The following is an 18,795-nucleotide window of genomic DNA, read 5'->3' as shown; positions in this document are numbered from 1 at the left end:
TGGACAATTTATTTTTTTCTTTCTCTTGAATATTTTAAATCCTTTAACAGTTTCATACATATATGTGTTGTATCTGGATCATACCCACCTCCAACTCTCCTCTCTTACTCTTCCAGACCTCTCCAACACATGCCCCTCCAGCTTTTATGTCCTCTTTCTTTTTTATTTAATAACCCACCAAGTCCAATTAGTGCTGCCTACATGAATATATGGGCAACCTACCATTGGCCATACCTGGAAAAAAAATGACTCCCTCTTTCCCAGCACCTATTAATTGAGTAGTTTCATAGCTAGGGGTGGAGCCTTATGAACCCCTCCCCTGTCCATGCTGGACTGGCTAGATCTTGTTACAGGTCTTGGGCAGGTTAACTCAGCAACCACAAGATCATGAGTGTAACAGCTTTTTCATGTCTAGAACACAGCATTTCACAGCACTCTTCCCTATCCTCTGGGTCATATATTCTTTCTGCACCTTCTTCAGAGGTATTTCCTGAGACTTGTTGGGATTAAGTTTCATTTAGGGCTCAGCACCCAACAGTGACTTACTGTCAGCACTCTGACCAATTATGAGTCTCTGCAGTGTCTCCTACCCATTGCAAAAAGAGTTCTCTGACCAACGTTGATGGGTATAAACATAGATACTTAGAAAGCAGTTTGGTAACTTGTCTGTTTAGCAAAACAACAGTAGTAGGCTCCCTCTGTAGCCCCTGCCATGGGCTTTTGACCAGGTCTACAGTACAAGGAATGAATTCCCTCCTGTTGAGCAGGCCTCACCTGTAATCAGAAAGCAGTTGGTTACTCCCATCACCATCATGCCACTCTTGTACCCATGTTCATCACATCTTGCATGGCAGGTGGGTATTATACAGTCAAATAATACTTTATTCAAACCTTTGTAATATGCAGAATATATATGAATGTGAAGAATCATTTTAGATGTTTAAGACTACACCTGAGCTTAATTAGGACAAATTGCTTTTTTTCCTTTTTGTTAATTTTGGATATAGACATTTTGATAGCAGTGCTCATTATTCTGTATTTTTTATGGCTAAAATTTTTTTACACATAATATATATTTATGTGTCTTTCTCACATCCATTTATTATTTACTATTATGATAAAGTATAAATAATGTAAAATCTGTTATTTTAAGAAAACAGTTCATGGCCTGGAGAGATGGCTCAGTGGTTAAGAACACTGGCTGTTCTTACAGAAGACCTGGGTTCGAATCCCAGCACCCACATGGCAGCTAACAACTGTCTGTAATTCCAGTCCCAGGGGATCCGACAGTGTCCTCTGTCCTCCGTGGGCATTGCATGACACGGGTGCACTTACCTACATGTAGACAATATATGCATATACATAAAATAAAATAAAAATTAATAAGTAAAATATTTAAAAACAGTTCAGTGGCATTAAGTACATTCACACATTGTTGTGTAGCTGTCACCCACCACTGTTCATCTCCAGAAATCAATCTGTCTGCCTTTCCCTCCTCTCCTCCCCTTCGCTCTTCTCCATTTTCCCTCCCTCCCTTCCTCCCTTCCTTCTCTTTCTTTTTCTTTTTTCTTTTTAGCAGAATCTCATATAATCTAGTCTGGCCTGGAACTTGCTCTGTAGCCAAGGATGACCTTGAATTTCTGATCTTGCCTGCATCTCAAGTGCTGGAATTGCAGGCAATACCACTGTAGCTGATTTATGTGGTACTGGGCATGGAAACTAGAGCTTCATGTATGCTAGGCAAGAGCTCTACCAACTGAGCTATGGCCCTAGACAGGGAAGATCTTCATTATCCTAGTTCATTTACTCTTAACTGTGTGTTGTGTGTATGTGTGTTTGTGTGTAATATGTATGTATTGTATACATAAGTATAACATGTAATATAATATACACATACATCTTTAGAACTCCTGGGGTGAGGCAGTTGTGTTGGAGGCTGGGGTTGGGGGCTACTGAGGGCACTTCTGGCTCCTTGCAGCAAATGTTGCAGGAAATTCTTAGCAAAATTACTACAGGAGTTCTTGAACCATACCTGGACGTGGTTTTCTGCTTTCAGTCAGAGCTCCATGAGCCCCATAGGTCAGGTACTGTTCTTCCAGCTCATGCTTCTCCTGGGCATACAGGATGCATTCCTCCCAGTGCCTCCTTGGAGCACAGTGGGGTGCTTGGGGCTCTGAAGGGGCTGGGGAACCCAGGAATTCTGGAGAAACTTGGAGACTTTTGGGGCCTGGGAGACATGGTAACTTCGGGGAGGGGGACTGAGTACTCTAGGGCATTTGGAGACCTGGTTGCACTGGGGGCACGCGGGGGTGAGGGGTGTTCAGGGAACTCAGGAAGGGTGAATGCACTTGGGGATTTGGCAGCTGTGGAGAAGCTGCTTGCATTGGAGAGCCCAGGAAATCAGTAGGCTCTTCTGTCTCCATCTTGCTCTGGTCTGTGTTTGAGGCTCCACTCACAGGACCTGAAACAGCATTCAGGATACTGCCCTGGTGGTGGTTTATTTTCTTAATGTTTATTCCCTGGGCCTAAGGGGCAACAGAAGTTGTTAAGGAGTGTCTCCTTTGAGCAAATAAACTGCCTTCAGGTTCCACCAGGGAAATGGTATTTTTGTTGTTGTTGTTGCAGTTTTTTTTGTTTTTGTTTTTGTATATTTTATTTTTTAATTTTATGTGTATGCGTGTATTGCCTGCATGTAGATAAGTGCACCCGTGTTGTGCAATGCCTGTGGAGGACAGAAGAGGCTGTAGGATCCCCTGGAACTGGAGTTACAAACAGTTAGCTGCCATGTGGGTGCTTTTGCAGTGGTCTTTTATGATCTATTTTGTTTCCATGACACCCATTATAATGGTTCCTCTTCCATTTCTGGTTTTACTTTTTTTTTTCAGGGTCTCCTTGTAGCCCCAGCTGTCCTGGAACTCACTATGTAGACCTGGCCGGCCTTGAAACGCACAAAGATCCGCCTGCCTCTGTCTCCCAGGTGCTGGGATTAAAGGTGTGCACTACCACGCCCAGTCCTGATTTTTGTTTTTGAAAGACAGGTTCTCACTTTAACACAGGGCTTGGAGCTCACTGTGTAGTCCCAGGTGGCTTGGAACTGTGGCAATCCCCCGGTGTCAACAAATTGAAATTTAAAACAGATTTCTTTCATTGGCTCATGCATTATTATATACACTGTCATTTTACACAGCCCTGAGCTCCTATAATTTTCAAGATCAAAAGATTTATTTTAGATTCATTATAAGTTTTGGTTGTAGTACTGTTTCAGAGTGTAAATTGTCATCAATTGTCCTTTTATGCATCTGGGTTAAAGAACCTATGTTCAGAGAACTGCTAAAAACATTGATGACCTTTTAAAACTTTTTCCCAGACATGACATACAGTGTATCCATGTTCCATTGTTCAGAACAAATGTTAAGGTTAAATCTGCTATTAGTGGGATAGAGGAGTTACTATGGCATGAACCATAATAAATCATTTGTAAAGATCAAGACAATTGAGTACTGGTGTCACATAGTCATGAATCATTTAACAACAGGATTACATTCTAGGTAATGAGGAATGTATTTGTAGGTGATTTTTGTGGTTGTATGAATATCACAGAATGTACTTCCATGAATCTCGATGGTGTAGGCTGTAGCACTATCATACATGTCATTCATGTACCTAAGGAAAGCATCATTGTAACTGGAACTGACAAAACAGCAGTTGTAACTGCAGTTTCTATTGCCTGGATGCCTTTTTTTTTTTTTTTTGGTTTTTTGAGATAGGGCCTCCTTGTAGCCCTTGCTGGCCTGGACACCACTTTGTAACACAGGCTGGCTTATATCATTATTTTTTTGGTCTTTTGAGATAGGGTCTCCTTGTAGCCCTAGCTGGCCTGGAACTCACTATGTAGACCAGGCTGGCCTCCATCTTATATAGATCTGCCTGCCTTTGCCTCCCAAGTACTGGGACTAAAGGCGTGCGCCACCACCTGGTTTGGATGCCTTGTGTTTTTAAATCTTTTATTAAATTTTTTCTTGAGGACAGGGTCTTACCATATAGCTGACTGGCCTGGAACTCACAGTAATGCACATAGAAATGGGAGGGCTGTATATCATCTCATGCTGGGAAAAGTGAATAATTGAGAATAAACAATAAAAGTCTGTCTCAGCATGGAAACCATTGTTTACATACTTTTTTGGAATGTGTTTCACAATCTGAAGAAGTTACTCCACCTTCTTCCTAAGCATGACTGTGCTTGCATGTATGCATTTGAACATAAATTTAGTGTACATATTCAATGGTATGTTCTTCAGTTTTCAAGTAGAAACACCTCTAAATTTAACTTGTTAATTTTCTTTTGACTGAAGGTATATTAAAACAAGTCAAAGATTACATTAAACAATGTAGCAAATGTCAGGAGAAACTGGATCGTTCCCGTCCAATATCAGATGCTTCAGAAATGTTGGAAGAATTGGGATTGGACCTTGAATCTGGAGAAGAAAGTAATGAATCAGAAGATGACCTGAGCAACTTTACTTCACCTCCAACAGCAGCTTCCAAGTCTTCAAAAAAAAAGCCAGTATCTAAACATGAACTCGTATTTGTAAGTGGTGCTTTCTGTTCAACTTTAACATTGCTTTTTTCCAACTTTAACATTTTATTGTAACTAGTGTGGTATTTCAGTCTTGATCAAGTTTTTTTTTTTTTTTTCAAGTCACTGGCACTGCTTGACTTAGTGCTGAAATTGAAGATTTAAGCAAGTGTGTGTGTCTAAAGTAAAGCTATTAAGACAGATTGTCTACTATGTTGTTATACAAGCTAAATGTATACTATTACACACTCTTCATTGATCATAAGTATTCTTTAGACTCAGCTTAATATCCTATAAGTTCTTAATTAATTTCTTGTTAGTTTTTGCTACTTTTAACAACTCCTCCCTTTTGTAATGATATATTGGTACAGATACACAGAATACTTTCCCAAAGTAGGCTGTGGGTCATGTGGCAAGGTAATTACTCTAATTAGGGTGTTTGATCTTGAGATAGGGTCTCCTATAGCCCAATCTGGCCTTGAAATAACTATAAAGCTGAGAATGACCTTGAAATTCTGATCTTCCTGCCTCTACCATGCTGCAATTAGAGATATGTGCTACCACATGTAGTTATACGGTGTTGGGATCAAATACAGGCCTTTATATTAGCTAGGCAAGTACTCTACCAACTGAGCTACATCCCTAGCTCCCTAGCTAGATTTTCTTGTTTTGTTTGTTTGTTTTTGCCTATATTTTCATATATTATCCAATTTTGACTAGAAAGAAAATTCATCAAAGAGATACAGGTTTGACCGGGCATGGTGGCCCATGCCTGTAGTCTCAGCACTTGGGAGGCAGAGGCAGAGGCAGGAGGATCTCTGTGAGTTCAAGACCAGCCTGTCTACATAGTGAGTTCCAGGCCAGCTGGAGCTATAGGGAGACCCTGTTTCAAAAAGACGAAAAAAAAAAACCAAAAAAAAAAACCAGGTTTTTGCTAGGTCAAGTAAAATAAACATGGCAGAAAATAGTGAAAATGATATATTTTACTTAACAAAGTATAAAAATTATTTCCTCACATGTTAAAAAGGAATAGATTTTTTTGTTAAGGGTGAAAAGTATAGGTGATATATAACATAGCTCTTGATCTCAAACTTATTTTGACAGGTTGACACCAAAGGAGTGGTAAAACGTTCTTCTCCAAAACATTGCCAGGCTGTTTTGAAACAGCTGAATGAGCAGAGACTTTCCAACCAGTTCTGTGATGTTACATTATTAATTGAAGGAGAAGAGTACAAAGCTCATAAATCTGTTTTATCAGCTAATAGCGAATATTTTAGAGATCTTTTTATTGAGAAAGGAGCTGTTTCCAGTCATGAGGCTGTGGTGGATCTTTCTGGTAAGATTTTTCTAATACTTATTCTTTTTTATTAATACAGATATCCAGAAGAGAGATGTGCATGTATTTTCCAAACAGAATTTATGTTAAAGTGGAGGCCCATTTTCAAAACCCAGGCTAATCTAACCTCAACTTAAAAGGGTCTTTTTTCTTTTCTTTTCTCTTCTCTTCTCTTCTCTTCTCTTCTCTTCTCTTCTCTTCTCTTCTCTTCTTCGCTTCGCTTCGCTTTGCTTTTCTTCTTCTTTTTGAAATGGTTTCCCTGTAGCCCCAGCTGGCCTGGAACTTACTATGTAGACCAGACTAGCCTTGATTTCACAGAGATTTGCCTACCTCTGTAATCCCTCTCAAGTGCTGGGATTAAAGGTATACACCACCATACTTGGATGAACAAGTCCTTTTTAAGCAAAATTTCTAAAGTAGTTATGGAGAAGGTTGTCATTTCCTACCACTGATAATTAACAGTAGAGTTACAGAAATCTACAACTGAATCAGTATTACACTGAATGAAAAAAAAAAAAAATTGGGGGGGGTCTTTTTTGAGACAAGGTCTCCCTGTAGCCTCAGCTGGCCTGGACCTTGCTATGTAGACCAGGCTGTCCTCAAACTCAGAAAGATCTACCTGCCTCTGCCTCCCAAGTGCTGGGACTAAAGGCTTGCACCACCGACCCTTGTTCGTTTGTTTTTTAAGATTAGTCACTAGAGGGCTGAAAATGCTCTGAGTTTCATCATTAGCACTGAAAGAAAAAGATTAGTCATTAGAATTCATTAGGTCAAACTGTTACTGTAGAAAAATAAAAATCCCCCTGGGTATGGTGGTGTGAGCCTTAATCCTAGCACTTGGAAGGCAGAGGCAGGCAGTTCTCTGGTCTACATAGTGAATTCCAGGCCAGCAGGGGCTGTAGGGAGATCCTGTCTCAAAAGGACCAAAAAATAATAATAATAAATAAATTAAATGCCAGATGATTGATTCCTCTTCACATTATTGTAAATGAATAGCTTGATTTTCTTTTGACCTTGCTGGTATTTACATGTTGACTTAGGAGGTCGAAAATGAAAACTTAGGAAGAACTAAATTGTAGCCTCATTTATACATTTTCTTATAAACTTACCGTGACTTTTGCATTACGTTATCACTGTGAAATTTCATTTTCAATTTCTTAAACAGAAACTGCAGGTAGAAGTATTGAGTGTTTTGGCTGAGCATAGTGGAACACACCTCAGTGTAACAAGTTCCATGCCAGCCTGGGCTATATACAATGAGAACGTGCCTCAAAAAAAAAGAAAAATTAAGTTTAAAAAAACACAATAAAGTCAAAGTCCTGCTAAGCACATAGTTTACAAAAAGGTTTTGGGGATGCATGTTGGTGAGATAGTTTAGCAGATACCTACCTCCTCCCTGCCTGCTAACAATCCCTGGCACCCACATTCTCTGACATCTAGATGTATGTTATGGCATATATTTCCCCCTCTCCCCCAGCAAAGTAAATACACGCAAATTGTGTGCGTGCGTGCGTGTATGGAATCACATGTGTCAAAAAGGAATAAGAATTAAATTTTATTTATTTTTTTATTTTATGTGTATGCATGTATTGCCTGCATGTAGGTAAGTGCACCCATGTCATCCAATGCCTGTGGAGGACAGAAGAGGCTGTCAGATCCCCTGGAACTGGAGTTACTAACAGTTGTTAGCTAGCATATGGGTGCTGGGATTCGAACCCGGGTCTTCTGCAAGAACAACCAGTGTTCTTAACCACTGAGCCATCTCTCCAGCCCCAGGAATAAGAATTAAAAAGGATAAAGTGAGCCATCTTGGTGGCACAGGCCTGTAATTCCAGCTACTCAGGAGGCTAAGGCCCGCCTGGGCTATATAATGAGTTCAATGCCAGCAAAGGAAACTTAGTGAGACTTTAGAGAGAGAAAGAAGCTGGGGATACACAGCCATTTTGCCTAGGATGCACGAGGCCCTGGATTCTATCCCTAGAACTTGGAAAAACAAAACAAACAGATAAGGGCTGGGTGGCAACTAGATTAGCTTCTTCTTTCTGAGTCTGTGAAGACTGGAGATTGCAGTAGAGAATTGTGGATTCTTGTCTTGTGATTCATGTCTGCTGAGTATGTATTGGACAGATGTCTAATAACCAAGATGATTTCACATTTATAGTTTTCCTTTGTGTAGGGCCCTCTGATGGTCACACTTAGCTTTTAGTCTGTGGGCTGATCAGAGTCTCTCATCTCAAAACTCCACAGATCATATCCACTGGAGTGGCTAATGTTCTAGCTTGGGGGTGTCACATGATTTGTTGGGAGTGTGGGAAGTAATCACAGCACTTTGATAGGTACAGGTAGAGCAGGACCTGTCTTTGTATTTTCATGTCCTCCAGAGTATTATTCACCATGCAGGAGAGATGCCATCAGAGGGACATCAGAATATAGATAGATGTATGCTGTTAGGACTTCAGAGTTCTGGGGCTCTACAGTAATGAATGGCAAAAAGATGGCTCCAGATCAAGCACCAGCATTTTCAGTTGATAAGATATCTTTGTAGGCTCCCAGGGCAAAGCTGTCTTTCACTATGGATTTACCTGCTATGACCTACCCTTCTGCCACCTATGCCCTTTGGCTTGTCAGTGTCCACAACTACCACCTGGACATTCCTTTCCCCTGGGGCTATGTCAGGCCAGACTGAGGCCTTCTGACCTGTGGTGGTTCCTTGTTCTTGGCCTCCAAGGGAGCTCAGGTTTTAACAGTATGTTCTCTCATAAGATGATGCTTAGCTTCTGCCTCCTGAATCCTACAAAGTGGTGAAATGCAATTTCTCTCCATTGTTGCTGACCCATTTACTGGAGGTTTGTTGTGAGAATAGGATTGCCTATGTCTTACCTGGCTTACTTTATGGAAGTGTTCCTTGCCTCCCCCACCCCCTCCTCCAGCAGGGAGCTACAGAACTGAAGCTGTGTTCCCTTTGTAGAATTGGAAGTTCTTTTTCTTACTGAAACAGTAACTCTGTCCCTCACAAGGTCCCAGAGAAGTTGCTTCCCAGAGAAAAAAATGGTCTGTAGAATGCTTATGTAAAAGAACTACAGGTAAAAACAAACTATTAATCTGCCTGTTACCTCTAGCAGGAGGATTCTAAGTGATTCATCCAGTCCCACCCTCTCCCTCTCCCGCTCCCACCCCCTCTCCCTCTCCCCCCTCCCCCCCCCTCCTCCGGGTCTCACTGTGTAGCCCTGCCTGGACCAGAAATTAAGAGATCCACCTAACCTCTACCTCCTGAGTGCTGGGACTAAAGGCCTGTGGCACTGTTTTTCCTTGCAATATCTTTAACATACCATTTATTTTAGATACTGAGTCATTTATAAACATGTTAATTCTGTTGTGGGAAAATTTTCTTGCCTCTGTAAGGTAATTTGTTTTCGTGTTTTAGGAGGATATGTTATTATATGAGAAAAGCAAAGTCTAGAACAGTATGCCTTAATAAAACACTTAGCATGAGAAGGGGGAAACAGAGCATCTGCTTGAGGGTCTGACTGCTCTTGCAGAGGACTTGGGTTCGATTTCCAGCACCCACAAGTTGGCTAACAACCATCCATAACTCCAGTTCCAGGGGATCTGATGCCCTCTTCTGACCTCCTCAGGCTTTGCATGACTCGGGTACACTTACACACATGCAGGCAATACACTTATACACATAAAAATAAATACTTTTTAAAAAGAATATCTACTTAACTGCATAAAGTGAGAAGGCACTAGAGGATCAAAAGACCTGCCATGCCAAAAGATTGGCAAAATTAATATTGTGAAAATGGCTCTATTACCCAAAGCAGCCTATACATTCAATGGAATTGCCACCAAAATCTCAATGACATTTCTTTAAAGAACTGGAGAAACAAATTGTGAAAATCATCTGGAAACAACAAAACATTCCAGATAGCAGAAGCAATCCTTGGCAGAAAGAGCAGTGCTGGTGAACCGTAATACTTGATCTATACCTGATCTGGAGTATTAGTATAGAGTCATAGAAACAAAAACAGCGTGATATGCTGGCACAAGAACAGACATGTATAACAATGGGATAGAGTGGAGAACCCAGAAATTAACCCACATAGTCAGAATCACTTAATTTTTGACAGAGTTGTCAAAAATACCCTTTGGAGAAAAAACATCCACTTTAACAAGTGGTGCTGGGCAAACTGGATTTGGACAAGTAGAAGAACACTAGATCTGTATCTCTGACCCTGCACACACAAAATCAATCCAAAATGGATCAAAGACCTTAATGTATCCAAATCTTTGAAACTGCTAAGAGAAAACACTTCCAAGATAAAGGTTCAAGTAAGGACTTTTTAAAAAGGATTCCAGTAACACAAGAAATTATCCAAGAATTGACAAATGTGATTTCATGAAATTGAAAAGCTTCCAAAAAGCAAAGGAAAAAAACCCAACAGCGAAGAGACAGCTTATAGAAATGGGAAAAAAATTCTGCCAAATTATACATCAGACTAGGATTAAAGTCCAGAATATATAAAGAACTACACAAACACCAAAAAAATTAATCACCTGATCAGTGAATGGGATTATGTGAATGAAGAGACAGTCCTCAAAAGAAGAAATACAAATGGCCAAAAGTACTTGAACTCAAGTGTTCAACATTCTTAGCTATTAGGGAAAGACTAATGAAAGTTGCTTTGAGATTCCATTTTGACCCAGCCAGAAGAGCAATCATAAGAAAACAAATGACAGCAAATGCTGGTGAGAATGTGGAGAAAGAAACCCTTACTAGCTGTTGGTAAGAAAGTATAGTAGCTGAGCATGGTGGTGCATGCCTTTAATCCCAGCACTTGCGAGGCAGAGGCAAGTGGATCTTTGTGAGTTCAAGGCAAGCCTGGTCTACATAGTGAGTTCCAGGCTAGCTGGGGCTACAGGGAGACCCTGTCTCAAAAAAAAAAAAAAAAAAAAAAAATTAAAAAAAAAAGTTTACTCCTGTAGCCACTATGGAAATCATTATGGAGGTTCTTCAAAACTCTGAAAATAAATTACCATATATGACCCAGTTACTCCACTCTTGAGTATATACCAGAATGATTTTGTAAGTGAACATGCCACACAAATACTTGTACCACCCCCGTTTATTGCTGCACTATTAATGGAATTAAGTTAGATGTCAATCAAGACAACTTGATGGATAAAGAAAATGTACAGTAGGGTTTTGTGCAGCTATAAAGAGAAATGAAATCAGGAAAATGGATGCAACTGGAAATCATTGTGTTAAATGAAATAAACCAGACTCAAAAATACCAAGTGACTGTGAGTGCGAGCATAGATGAGACTCTCTTATCAATTTCCATCCCAAAGTTCAGGGAACATTGTGGAAGAGGGTCTGAAAAGAATGTAAGAAATGGAGGATAGGAAGGAGAGCTGTGAAGTAAAATGCTGTCTTGTGGACCTGACATGGCTGTTGCACACATGAAGTCACTGCAGTTATGGTTACCTGCATAACAAGGCCACATTAAAAATTCCATCATGGATGAGGGAGGGACCACCAAGACCCCTTCCCTAGCTGACGAGCTATTGGCAGTTGATGGCTGCTGAGGGAGGAAGCGTCACTTTTCTTTGTGGGGCTGTCTGGTCACTTACCATGCCTCAGTGGACTAAAAATTAATTGAAAGAAAGATTATATATGAAACATATAAATCCAGTCATTTTAGTCATATCAGTATTGCCAAGAATTTTTTAATCAAATTATGTTAAGCAAATTTTATTATTTGATCTATTTTTCTATATAAAGTATCTAAATTCCACTTTCTTTTAACCCAAATTCTCCCAAAGTCATTTTTTTCATGAATTTTATTATTTTGACATTTCCATTGCCTTTGTCTCAAACAAATCAAATGCTGCCTATGGTATCTTCTACTATTAGGAATTTTCTTTTATGGCCCTCATTTTTACAAAGTATAATTGTCCAGTGTCAGTTTTTCACATAAAATTTTTGTTCATAAGGTTTTATTCTATCACATTTTAGTTAAGAACAGATTATTTCACAGGGAGTTTTAGCCATTGCCTACTCTCTGTCAGTTATTTCACCAAGTCTGTTTTTCTGAGATTCACTTTCAGGTTTTCAATATTACCAACAAGAGAGATTCTTTAGCTGTAGTTGTAATTTTGTTTTCAAGTAAAAGACAACATGCAGCATCTACATTTAAAAGTGTGTGTATCTTGATATATGTGTGTGCTCACTAGTCAACAGAACTAGAAGGGAGAAAGAGGTCAAGGGAGACTGGAGCACACAGACATGAGTTCAGGGGCACATTTGGGAGGAGGAAAGGGGAAAGGAGGTGGTAGGAGAGAGCAATGAATGAGAACAAAGTACAGTGACACGTGTGAAGATGCCAGCATCTTTGATAACCAAAAAAATAAAATAAAATTCAAAACATTTTCAGAAAGATATGCACTTGTATTAGTTATTTTTCTGCTGCTGGTATAAAATACCATGACCAAAGGCAACTTATAGAAGGAAGAATTTGTTTTGACTTATAGTTCCACAGGGATAAGAATCCATCATAGTTGAGACCCTTGTTTCAAAATAATAAAACAAAAACAAGAATTCATCATGGTGGGGAAGCAGCAAGCATTAGGCATGGCCGCAGGAGCAGGAAGCTCAGAGCTCATCTCTTCAGTCATAAACGCAAAGCAGAACCCAAGCTGGGAGTGGTGCAAGGCTATGGATTCTCAAAACCCGCCCCCGTGACATGCTTCCCCCAGCAAGGCTGCTACTCCTAAAAGTTCTGTGACCTCTCCAAACAGTGCCACCAGCTTGGGACCAACTTGAAGCTATGGAGGACATTTCTCTTTTAAACCACCACAGCACCTTTTTTGTACAGGGGAAAGACAAAACAGAATTAAATCCTTGTACATGTGCTGTACTCCAGACCTACACTTCAGCCTTACTGAACTACTTTTTAAAAAAAATATGTATTTTTAAAATTTTATGTGTATGCAAGTACTGCCTGCGTGTAGCTAAGTGCACCTGTGTCGTGCAGTGCCTGCGGAGGACAGAAGAGGCTGTTGGATCCCCTGGAACTGGAGTTACAGACAGTTGTTAATTGCCATGTGGGTGCTGCAAGAACAGCCAGTGTTCCTAACCCCTGAGCCATCTCTCCAGCCCCTCAGTAGCCTTTTTTTTTTTTTTTTTTTTTTGGTCTTTTTGAGACAGGGTCTCTCTGTAGCCCCAGCTGGCCTGGAACTCACTATGTAGACCAGACTGGCCTTGAACTCACAGAGATCCGCATGCCTCTGCCTCCCTAGTGCTGGGATTAAAGGTGTGCACCACCACGCCTGGCTTCAGTAGCCATTTTTAATCCTTAATGTTCACAACTGAAGGGTAAGAAAACAGTAGTGATAATTATCACTCTATATTCGTGAACAGATTATTGGAAGTTCAGTAAGGGGGACTGGCGAGATGGCTCAGCGGTCAGCTGTCCATAACTCCAGTTCCAGGGAATCTGACAGTCTCTTCATTCCTCCGTGGGAATTGCACAACATGGGTACACTTACCTACATGCAGACAATACACACATACACATAAAATAAAAATAACAAAATATTTTTTAAAAGGCTATTGAAAGTGAAACACTGATAGAGTGCCTTGTGACAGATACCTTATGACCTGCAGTATTTATCATCTGACTAATTTCAGAAACTATTTAGTAACCCTTGCTTTAAATCTTAGTGGGTTTTGTTTTTGTTATTTGGAGATGGGTTTCATGTATCCTAGACTAGTCTTAATCTAGCTGAGGATGCCCTTGAACTTCTCATCCTCCGGCCTCCAGCTCCTGAGTGCTGGGATTATAGGGCTGTACCATCACACCTGTTTCTGTGACACTGGAAATCAACCTAGGGCTTCCTGCTAGGCAGGAACTCTACCAGCCCTAGCCTTTAATTTTAGGGTTTTTTTTTTTTTTTTTTTTTTTTTTTTTTTGGGTCTCAATTTTTTGACATACAAATATTTTTCTCTCTTTTTTTAAAAATTTTTGGTTTTTTTGAGCCAAATTGGCCTAGTTTGAACAGCCTATATCACAAGGATGGATGGGTGGTTATATAACCCAGCTTTGAAGCTTCTGAAGGACTTAGAATGATGTCATTTGCTCCCATGTCCCATACTCTCACAAGCCACTTGGCTAGGCCTTTCTGATTGCTTGCTTATAGGTTTTTCCTAGTTTTAACTTGTGGAGTGTTTCCTAGCTACAGCACTGTTAACTTGTAGGACCCCCAGACTGGGGTACCCTACATTCCATCATTTCCCCCCTTTTTCTTGTGACAAGATTTTAATCCTAAAATCTACAGGTTTTCTGTTCTGTTTAGAGCATGGTATTGTTGAGTAAGGACCAAAGCCTGAGTCACTGATAATCGGTCCCTAATGAATTGTAGCAATCTATTAAGTATACATGGTCCAAAAGTTAAAAGAAGGAGAAGAATTACCAGGGGACCTATTAGGGTGGACATTAAGGTAGTTAACCAGGGGCTTTTATTAAACCATCCTTCAAACCATCCTTGTGTGGATTCACGTTCTTTTTGTCTTTTATCTAATCTCTGGCGGAGCTTAGACATGGAATCTTTAACAACTCCAGAGTTATCAGCATAAAAGCAACATTCTTCTCCTAGGGCTGCACAGAGTCCTCCTTCCTTGAGGAAAAGCAGATCCAGCCCTCTTCTATTCTGTAGTACTACTTCTGAGAGAGAGGTTAGGGATTTTTCCAGGAGGGTAATTGACTGTTCTATTATCTTAATATCTTTATCTACAGCTTTTTGTAAGTCTGCATAATATTGTGGTCCTTGTATTAGGGCTGCGGTTCCAGTTCCCACCCCTGCCACCACCCCTGCTCCTAGATGTATTGCTAAGGTGAGAGACACAAGCTCTCTTGACATGGGAAACGTGGATCCAAGCCGAAATTCTGTCTACTTTGAGGGCCGTAGGTGTAGTCAGGAGAACCGTGTAGGGTCCTTTCCACCGTGGCTCAAGGGTCTTTACGTTGTGTCTTCTCACGTACACCTGATCTCCAATTTGATAGGAATGAGGCGTTTGTGGACCACCAGGCTGGTAGACTGCAGCCAAGGGCCTCCAAACCTGGTTCTAGGCTAATTTACACAAATCTGGATACAGTATAGGCCACCAAGTGCCCTTTGGTGTCATCCTGTGGGTTTCAAACACTACAATACCCATTTGATTAATTACCCGCCAGGTGGTCAGCACAGGGAGATGGGGACTTCCATAACTGGGGACAAGCCTATAAACAAATAGAATTATTAGGAATTTCTGGAGAGTCTTATTTTTAGAGGGTTGGATGTTCTGTGTAGATGCCATTTTCCAGTGTCCTCCTGAGTCCGAGCTCTCTTGACGGGGAAAATGTGAATCCAAGCTGAGATTCCGTCCACTTTGAGGGCCGTAGGAGTAGTCAGGAGAACTGTGTAGGGTCCTTTCCACCGTGGTTCAAGGGTTTTCACGTTGTGTCTTCTCACGTACACCTGATCTCCAATTTGATAGGAATGAGGCATTTGTGGATCATTAGGCTGGTAGACTGCAGCCAAGGGCCTCCAAACCTGGTTCTGGATGATCTGGAGGGCTTGGAGCCTTGTTTTTAAGCTGGGGTTATCAAAAGAAGAGGGCAAGGGGGACAAGGTTATATCGAGTGCAGGGGGTGGTCCTCCAAAAAGGATTTCATAGGGGGTTAAGCCATGTATAGCAGGAGTATTTCTAGCCCGAAATAAGGCTAGAGGCAGGAGTTGTACCCAGTCTTTAGTGCCAATCTCTAGAGCTAATTTGGTTAAGGTCTCTTTAATGGTTCTATTCATCCTTTCTAACTGTCCTGAACTTTGGGGTCTGTAAGCACAATGTAATTTCCAATTAATCCCCAATGCTTTGGCCACTCCCTGACTTACCTGGGAGACGAAGGCAGGGCCATTATCAGATCCAGTTACCTTGGGCAGTCCAAATCGAGGGAAGATTTCTTCCATCAGCTTCTTTACCACAGTCTGAGCTATGTCCTTTCTGGTGGGGAAAGCTTCAACCCACCCTGAAAAAGTGTCTATAAACACTAAAAGATATTTATAACCATATTTTCCTGGGAGTACTTCAGTAAAATCTACTTCCCAGTTAGTCCCTGGTCATGTCCCTCTTTCTCTCTTGCCAGATGGGACCTTTGACCTAGTTGCATTTACCAAGGAACATGAGACACAATCTCCCACTACCTTCTGAACTAGTTGATTAAGGTCTGGGAAATAATAGATTTGTTCTTCTCTTTTTAGTAATGTCTTTAGTTTCTTGTGTCCTAAGTGTGTCCACTGGTGGAGTTGGGAGATTAACTCAAGGGCCGCCTTTTGGGGCAGTATGATTTGGTCCTGATATTTCCATATTTTAGATTCTGGGTCCAAAGTAACATTGAGCTTCTGAACGAGTTCCAGATCTTGTTCAGTATAAATGAAAGAAGCATCTCCCTCCTTTGTTTGTGCCTCAATTTCAGCCTCAAGGTCTGAATGGGTGTAGAGAATGTAAGTACCTTCTGCTGCCTGATGGGCAGTTTCATCTGCCATCCGATTCCCCCGAGCAATTGGCCCCTGGTCTCGCTGATGTCCAGGGTAATGGATAATGCTGACCTTTTTAGGCAAATACAAGGCTTGCAGAAGGGCCACTATTGTTTCTTTGTTCTTAATGTCCTTACCAGCCGAGGTGAGGAGTCCCCACCTCCGGAAAATTTCCCCATGTATATGGGCTGTGGCAAACGCATAGCAGCTGTTGGTGTAAATGTTAACCTTTTTGTCCTTTACTAATTTTAGGGCCTGGGTTAGGGCTTCTAATTCAGCCCATTGGGCTGAAGTTCCGGCCAGCAGAGCTTGGGCCCAAATTATTTTCTCCCCATTGACCACCGCTGCCCCTGCCTTACGTTCACCGTTTCGCAGAAAGCTGCTCCCATCCGTATACCAGGTGACATCTGCATCTGTTAGGGGCTGGTCGGTGAGGTCCTCTCTGGTCCCATGGGTCTCCGCAAGTATTTGCTGACAATCATGGGGAATCTCAGTGTCTTTCTGGGGGGTTGGTAGCAGCGTGGCAGGGTTTAAGGTGGCAGGGCTACCAAACTTGATCTTTTCTGGATTTAATAATAATGCCTGGTAATGGGTCACTCTGGCATTTGACAACCATCTGTCAGGAGGCTGTCTAATAATAGACTCCACTGCATGTGGTGTTATAACAGTCAGGGGCTGACCCATAGTGAGTTTATCTGAATCTTTTACCAGGGATGCTATTGCCGCCATGATTCTCAAGCATGGGGGCCAGCCTGCGGCCACATTGTCCAGTCTCTTTGAGAGATAAGCCACTGGCCCTTTCCAGGGTCCCAGAGTCTGAGTAAGGACTCCTTTTGCCATCCCATTATTTTACATTCTCGAGCCCAATGTCCTCTCTCCTTGCAATAGGCACACTGGTCTTTATCCACTCGGGGCCTTTTCTTGTCTCCCAGGTTCCTACCTGGTCCTGGTCCTGTTCCCTGAACTACTGTGGCCAAAATTTTTATAAATTTTCTCAGCTTCTCTTACTAAATCCTGTAAGGAGTACCCCTGAAGGCCTTCTAGCCACTGGAGCTTACCACGGATATCAGGAGCTGATTGTCCTATAAAGGCCATAATAAGATCCGCCTGACGCTCCTGGGCTGTGGGGTCAAAAGGGGTATACATCCGATATCCCTCTATCAGACGTTCTAAAAATCCTGCGGGAGTTTCATTTTCTCCCTGGGTTATAGCACGTACCTTTGCCAGATTGGTTGGGCGCCTCCGGCCCCTTTGAGACCCACTAACAGAGTCTGCCGATAAAGACAGAGACACTCCCTACCTGCCACGGTTTCAGGGTCCCAGTTGGGTCTGGTCAGAGGAAATCCTGCGTCTATTTCATTTGGGAGCTGAGTGGGTCTCCCATCTTGCCCGGGGACATTTTTCTGGGCCTCCAGGATGACTCGCTGTCTTTCCTCTGTGGTTAGAAGTGCCTGGAGGAGTTGTTGGCAATCTTCCCAAGTGGGTTGGTGGGTAAGAAGAATAGACTCAATTAAAGCAGTTAAAGCCTGAGGGTCCTGAGAAAAAGAGGGGTTATGAGTTTTCCAATTATACAAGTCAGAGGCTGAAAAAGGCCAATACTGGATCTGATCCCCTACAGTTCGCAGAGGAAAAGCTTAGACAGTCCCAGCTCCATCAGAGGGGCCCCCTCTATTTCTTCTCAGGCGGAGTCTACTAGATGGTGGGGAGGAGTGATCAGGTTCAGTGGAATCAGGAGATGGATGAGGTAGTTCTTGAGGTAGAGGTGCCTGCGCAGGAGGATAGGGAGGTGGGGGATCAAGGAGGGTTAGGGAAGCTTGGTCCTCGGGGAGGACTGGTTTCTGCTTCTTCTCAGAGGAAGACTGAAGGGGTAGGAGGGAGGAAGTGAGACTTAGGGGAGCAGAGGGATTAGGGGGGCCCTGATCATTCTCCGGTTCCCCGAGGAGGTAGGAACGGTCATGCCCAAGATGTGGGGTTCCGAGCCAAGTCTTCCCAGGTGACTATGTAGGCCACCTGGTCCGGGTGCCCGTGTGGCCCTGGATGGAAAATGTATTCCTTAACCTGCAAAATAGTAGCAAGATCAAAAGTCCCATCCCTTGGCCATCCTTTTTCAAAAGAGGGCCACTCAGAGGAACAGAGACTTTGCCACTTCTTCTTTCGGACCTCCACTGATAAGTTGTGGGCCCGCTCCACGACCTCCTTCCAGTATTCTAAAGTTAAGCTTAAGGGGGTAGTTAGTGATTGACCCATGGTGGAGGTCACAGAAGAGAGGAGAGAAAGAGAGTGAGAGAGAGAGAGAGAGAGAGAGAGA

General features: G+C 42.0%; 1 protein-coding gene across 1 annotated transcript in view; it reads left to right on the top strand.

Annotated features, from left to right (window-relative positions):
• Zbtb11 (zinc finger and BTB domain containing 11) overlaps nucleotides 1-18,795 on the top strand; it is a 50,906-nt gene that overhangs the window by 11,561 nt on the left and 20,550 nt on the right. The window contains exons 2-3 of the mRNA XM_008835744.3: nucleotides 4,353-4,588; nucleotides 5,681-5,912. Coding sequence (XP_008833966.1) covers nucleotides 4,353-4,588; nucleotides 5,681-5,912 — 468 coding nt within the window. The remainder of the gene's footprint in view (nucleotides 1-4,352; nucleotides 4,589-5,680; nucleotides 5,913-18,795) is intronic.

This window comes from Nannospalax galili, unplaced genomic scaffold, assembly GCF_000622305.1.
Source record: "Nannospalax galili isolate Female #2095 unplaced genomic scaffold, S.galili_v1.0 scaffold1251, whole genome shotgun sequence".
NCBI lineage: Eukaryota > Metazoa > Chordata > Mammalia > Rodentia > Spalacidae > Nannospalax > Nannospalax galili.
This window is presented reverse-complemented; position numbering and strand designations above follow the sequence as displayed.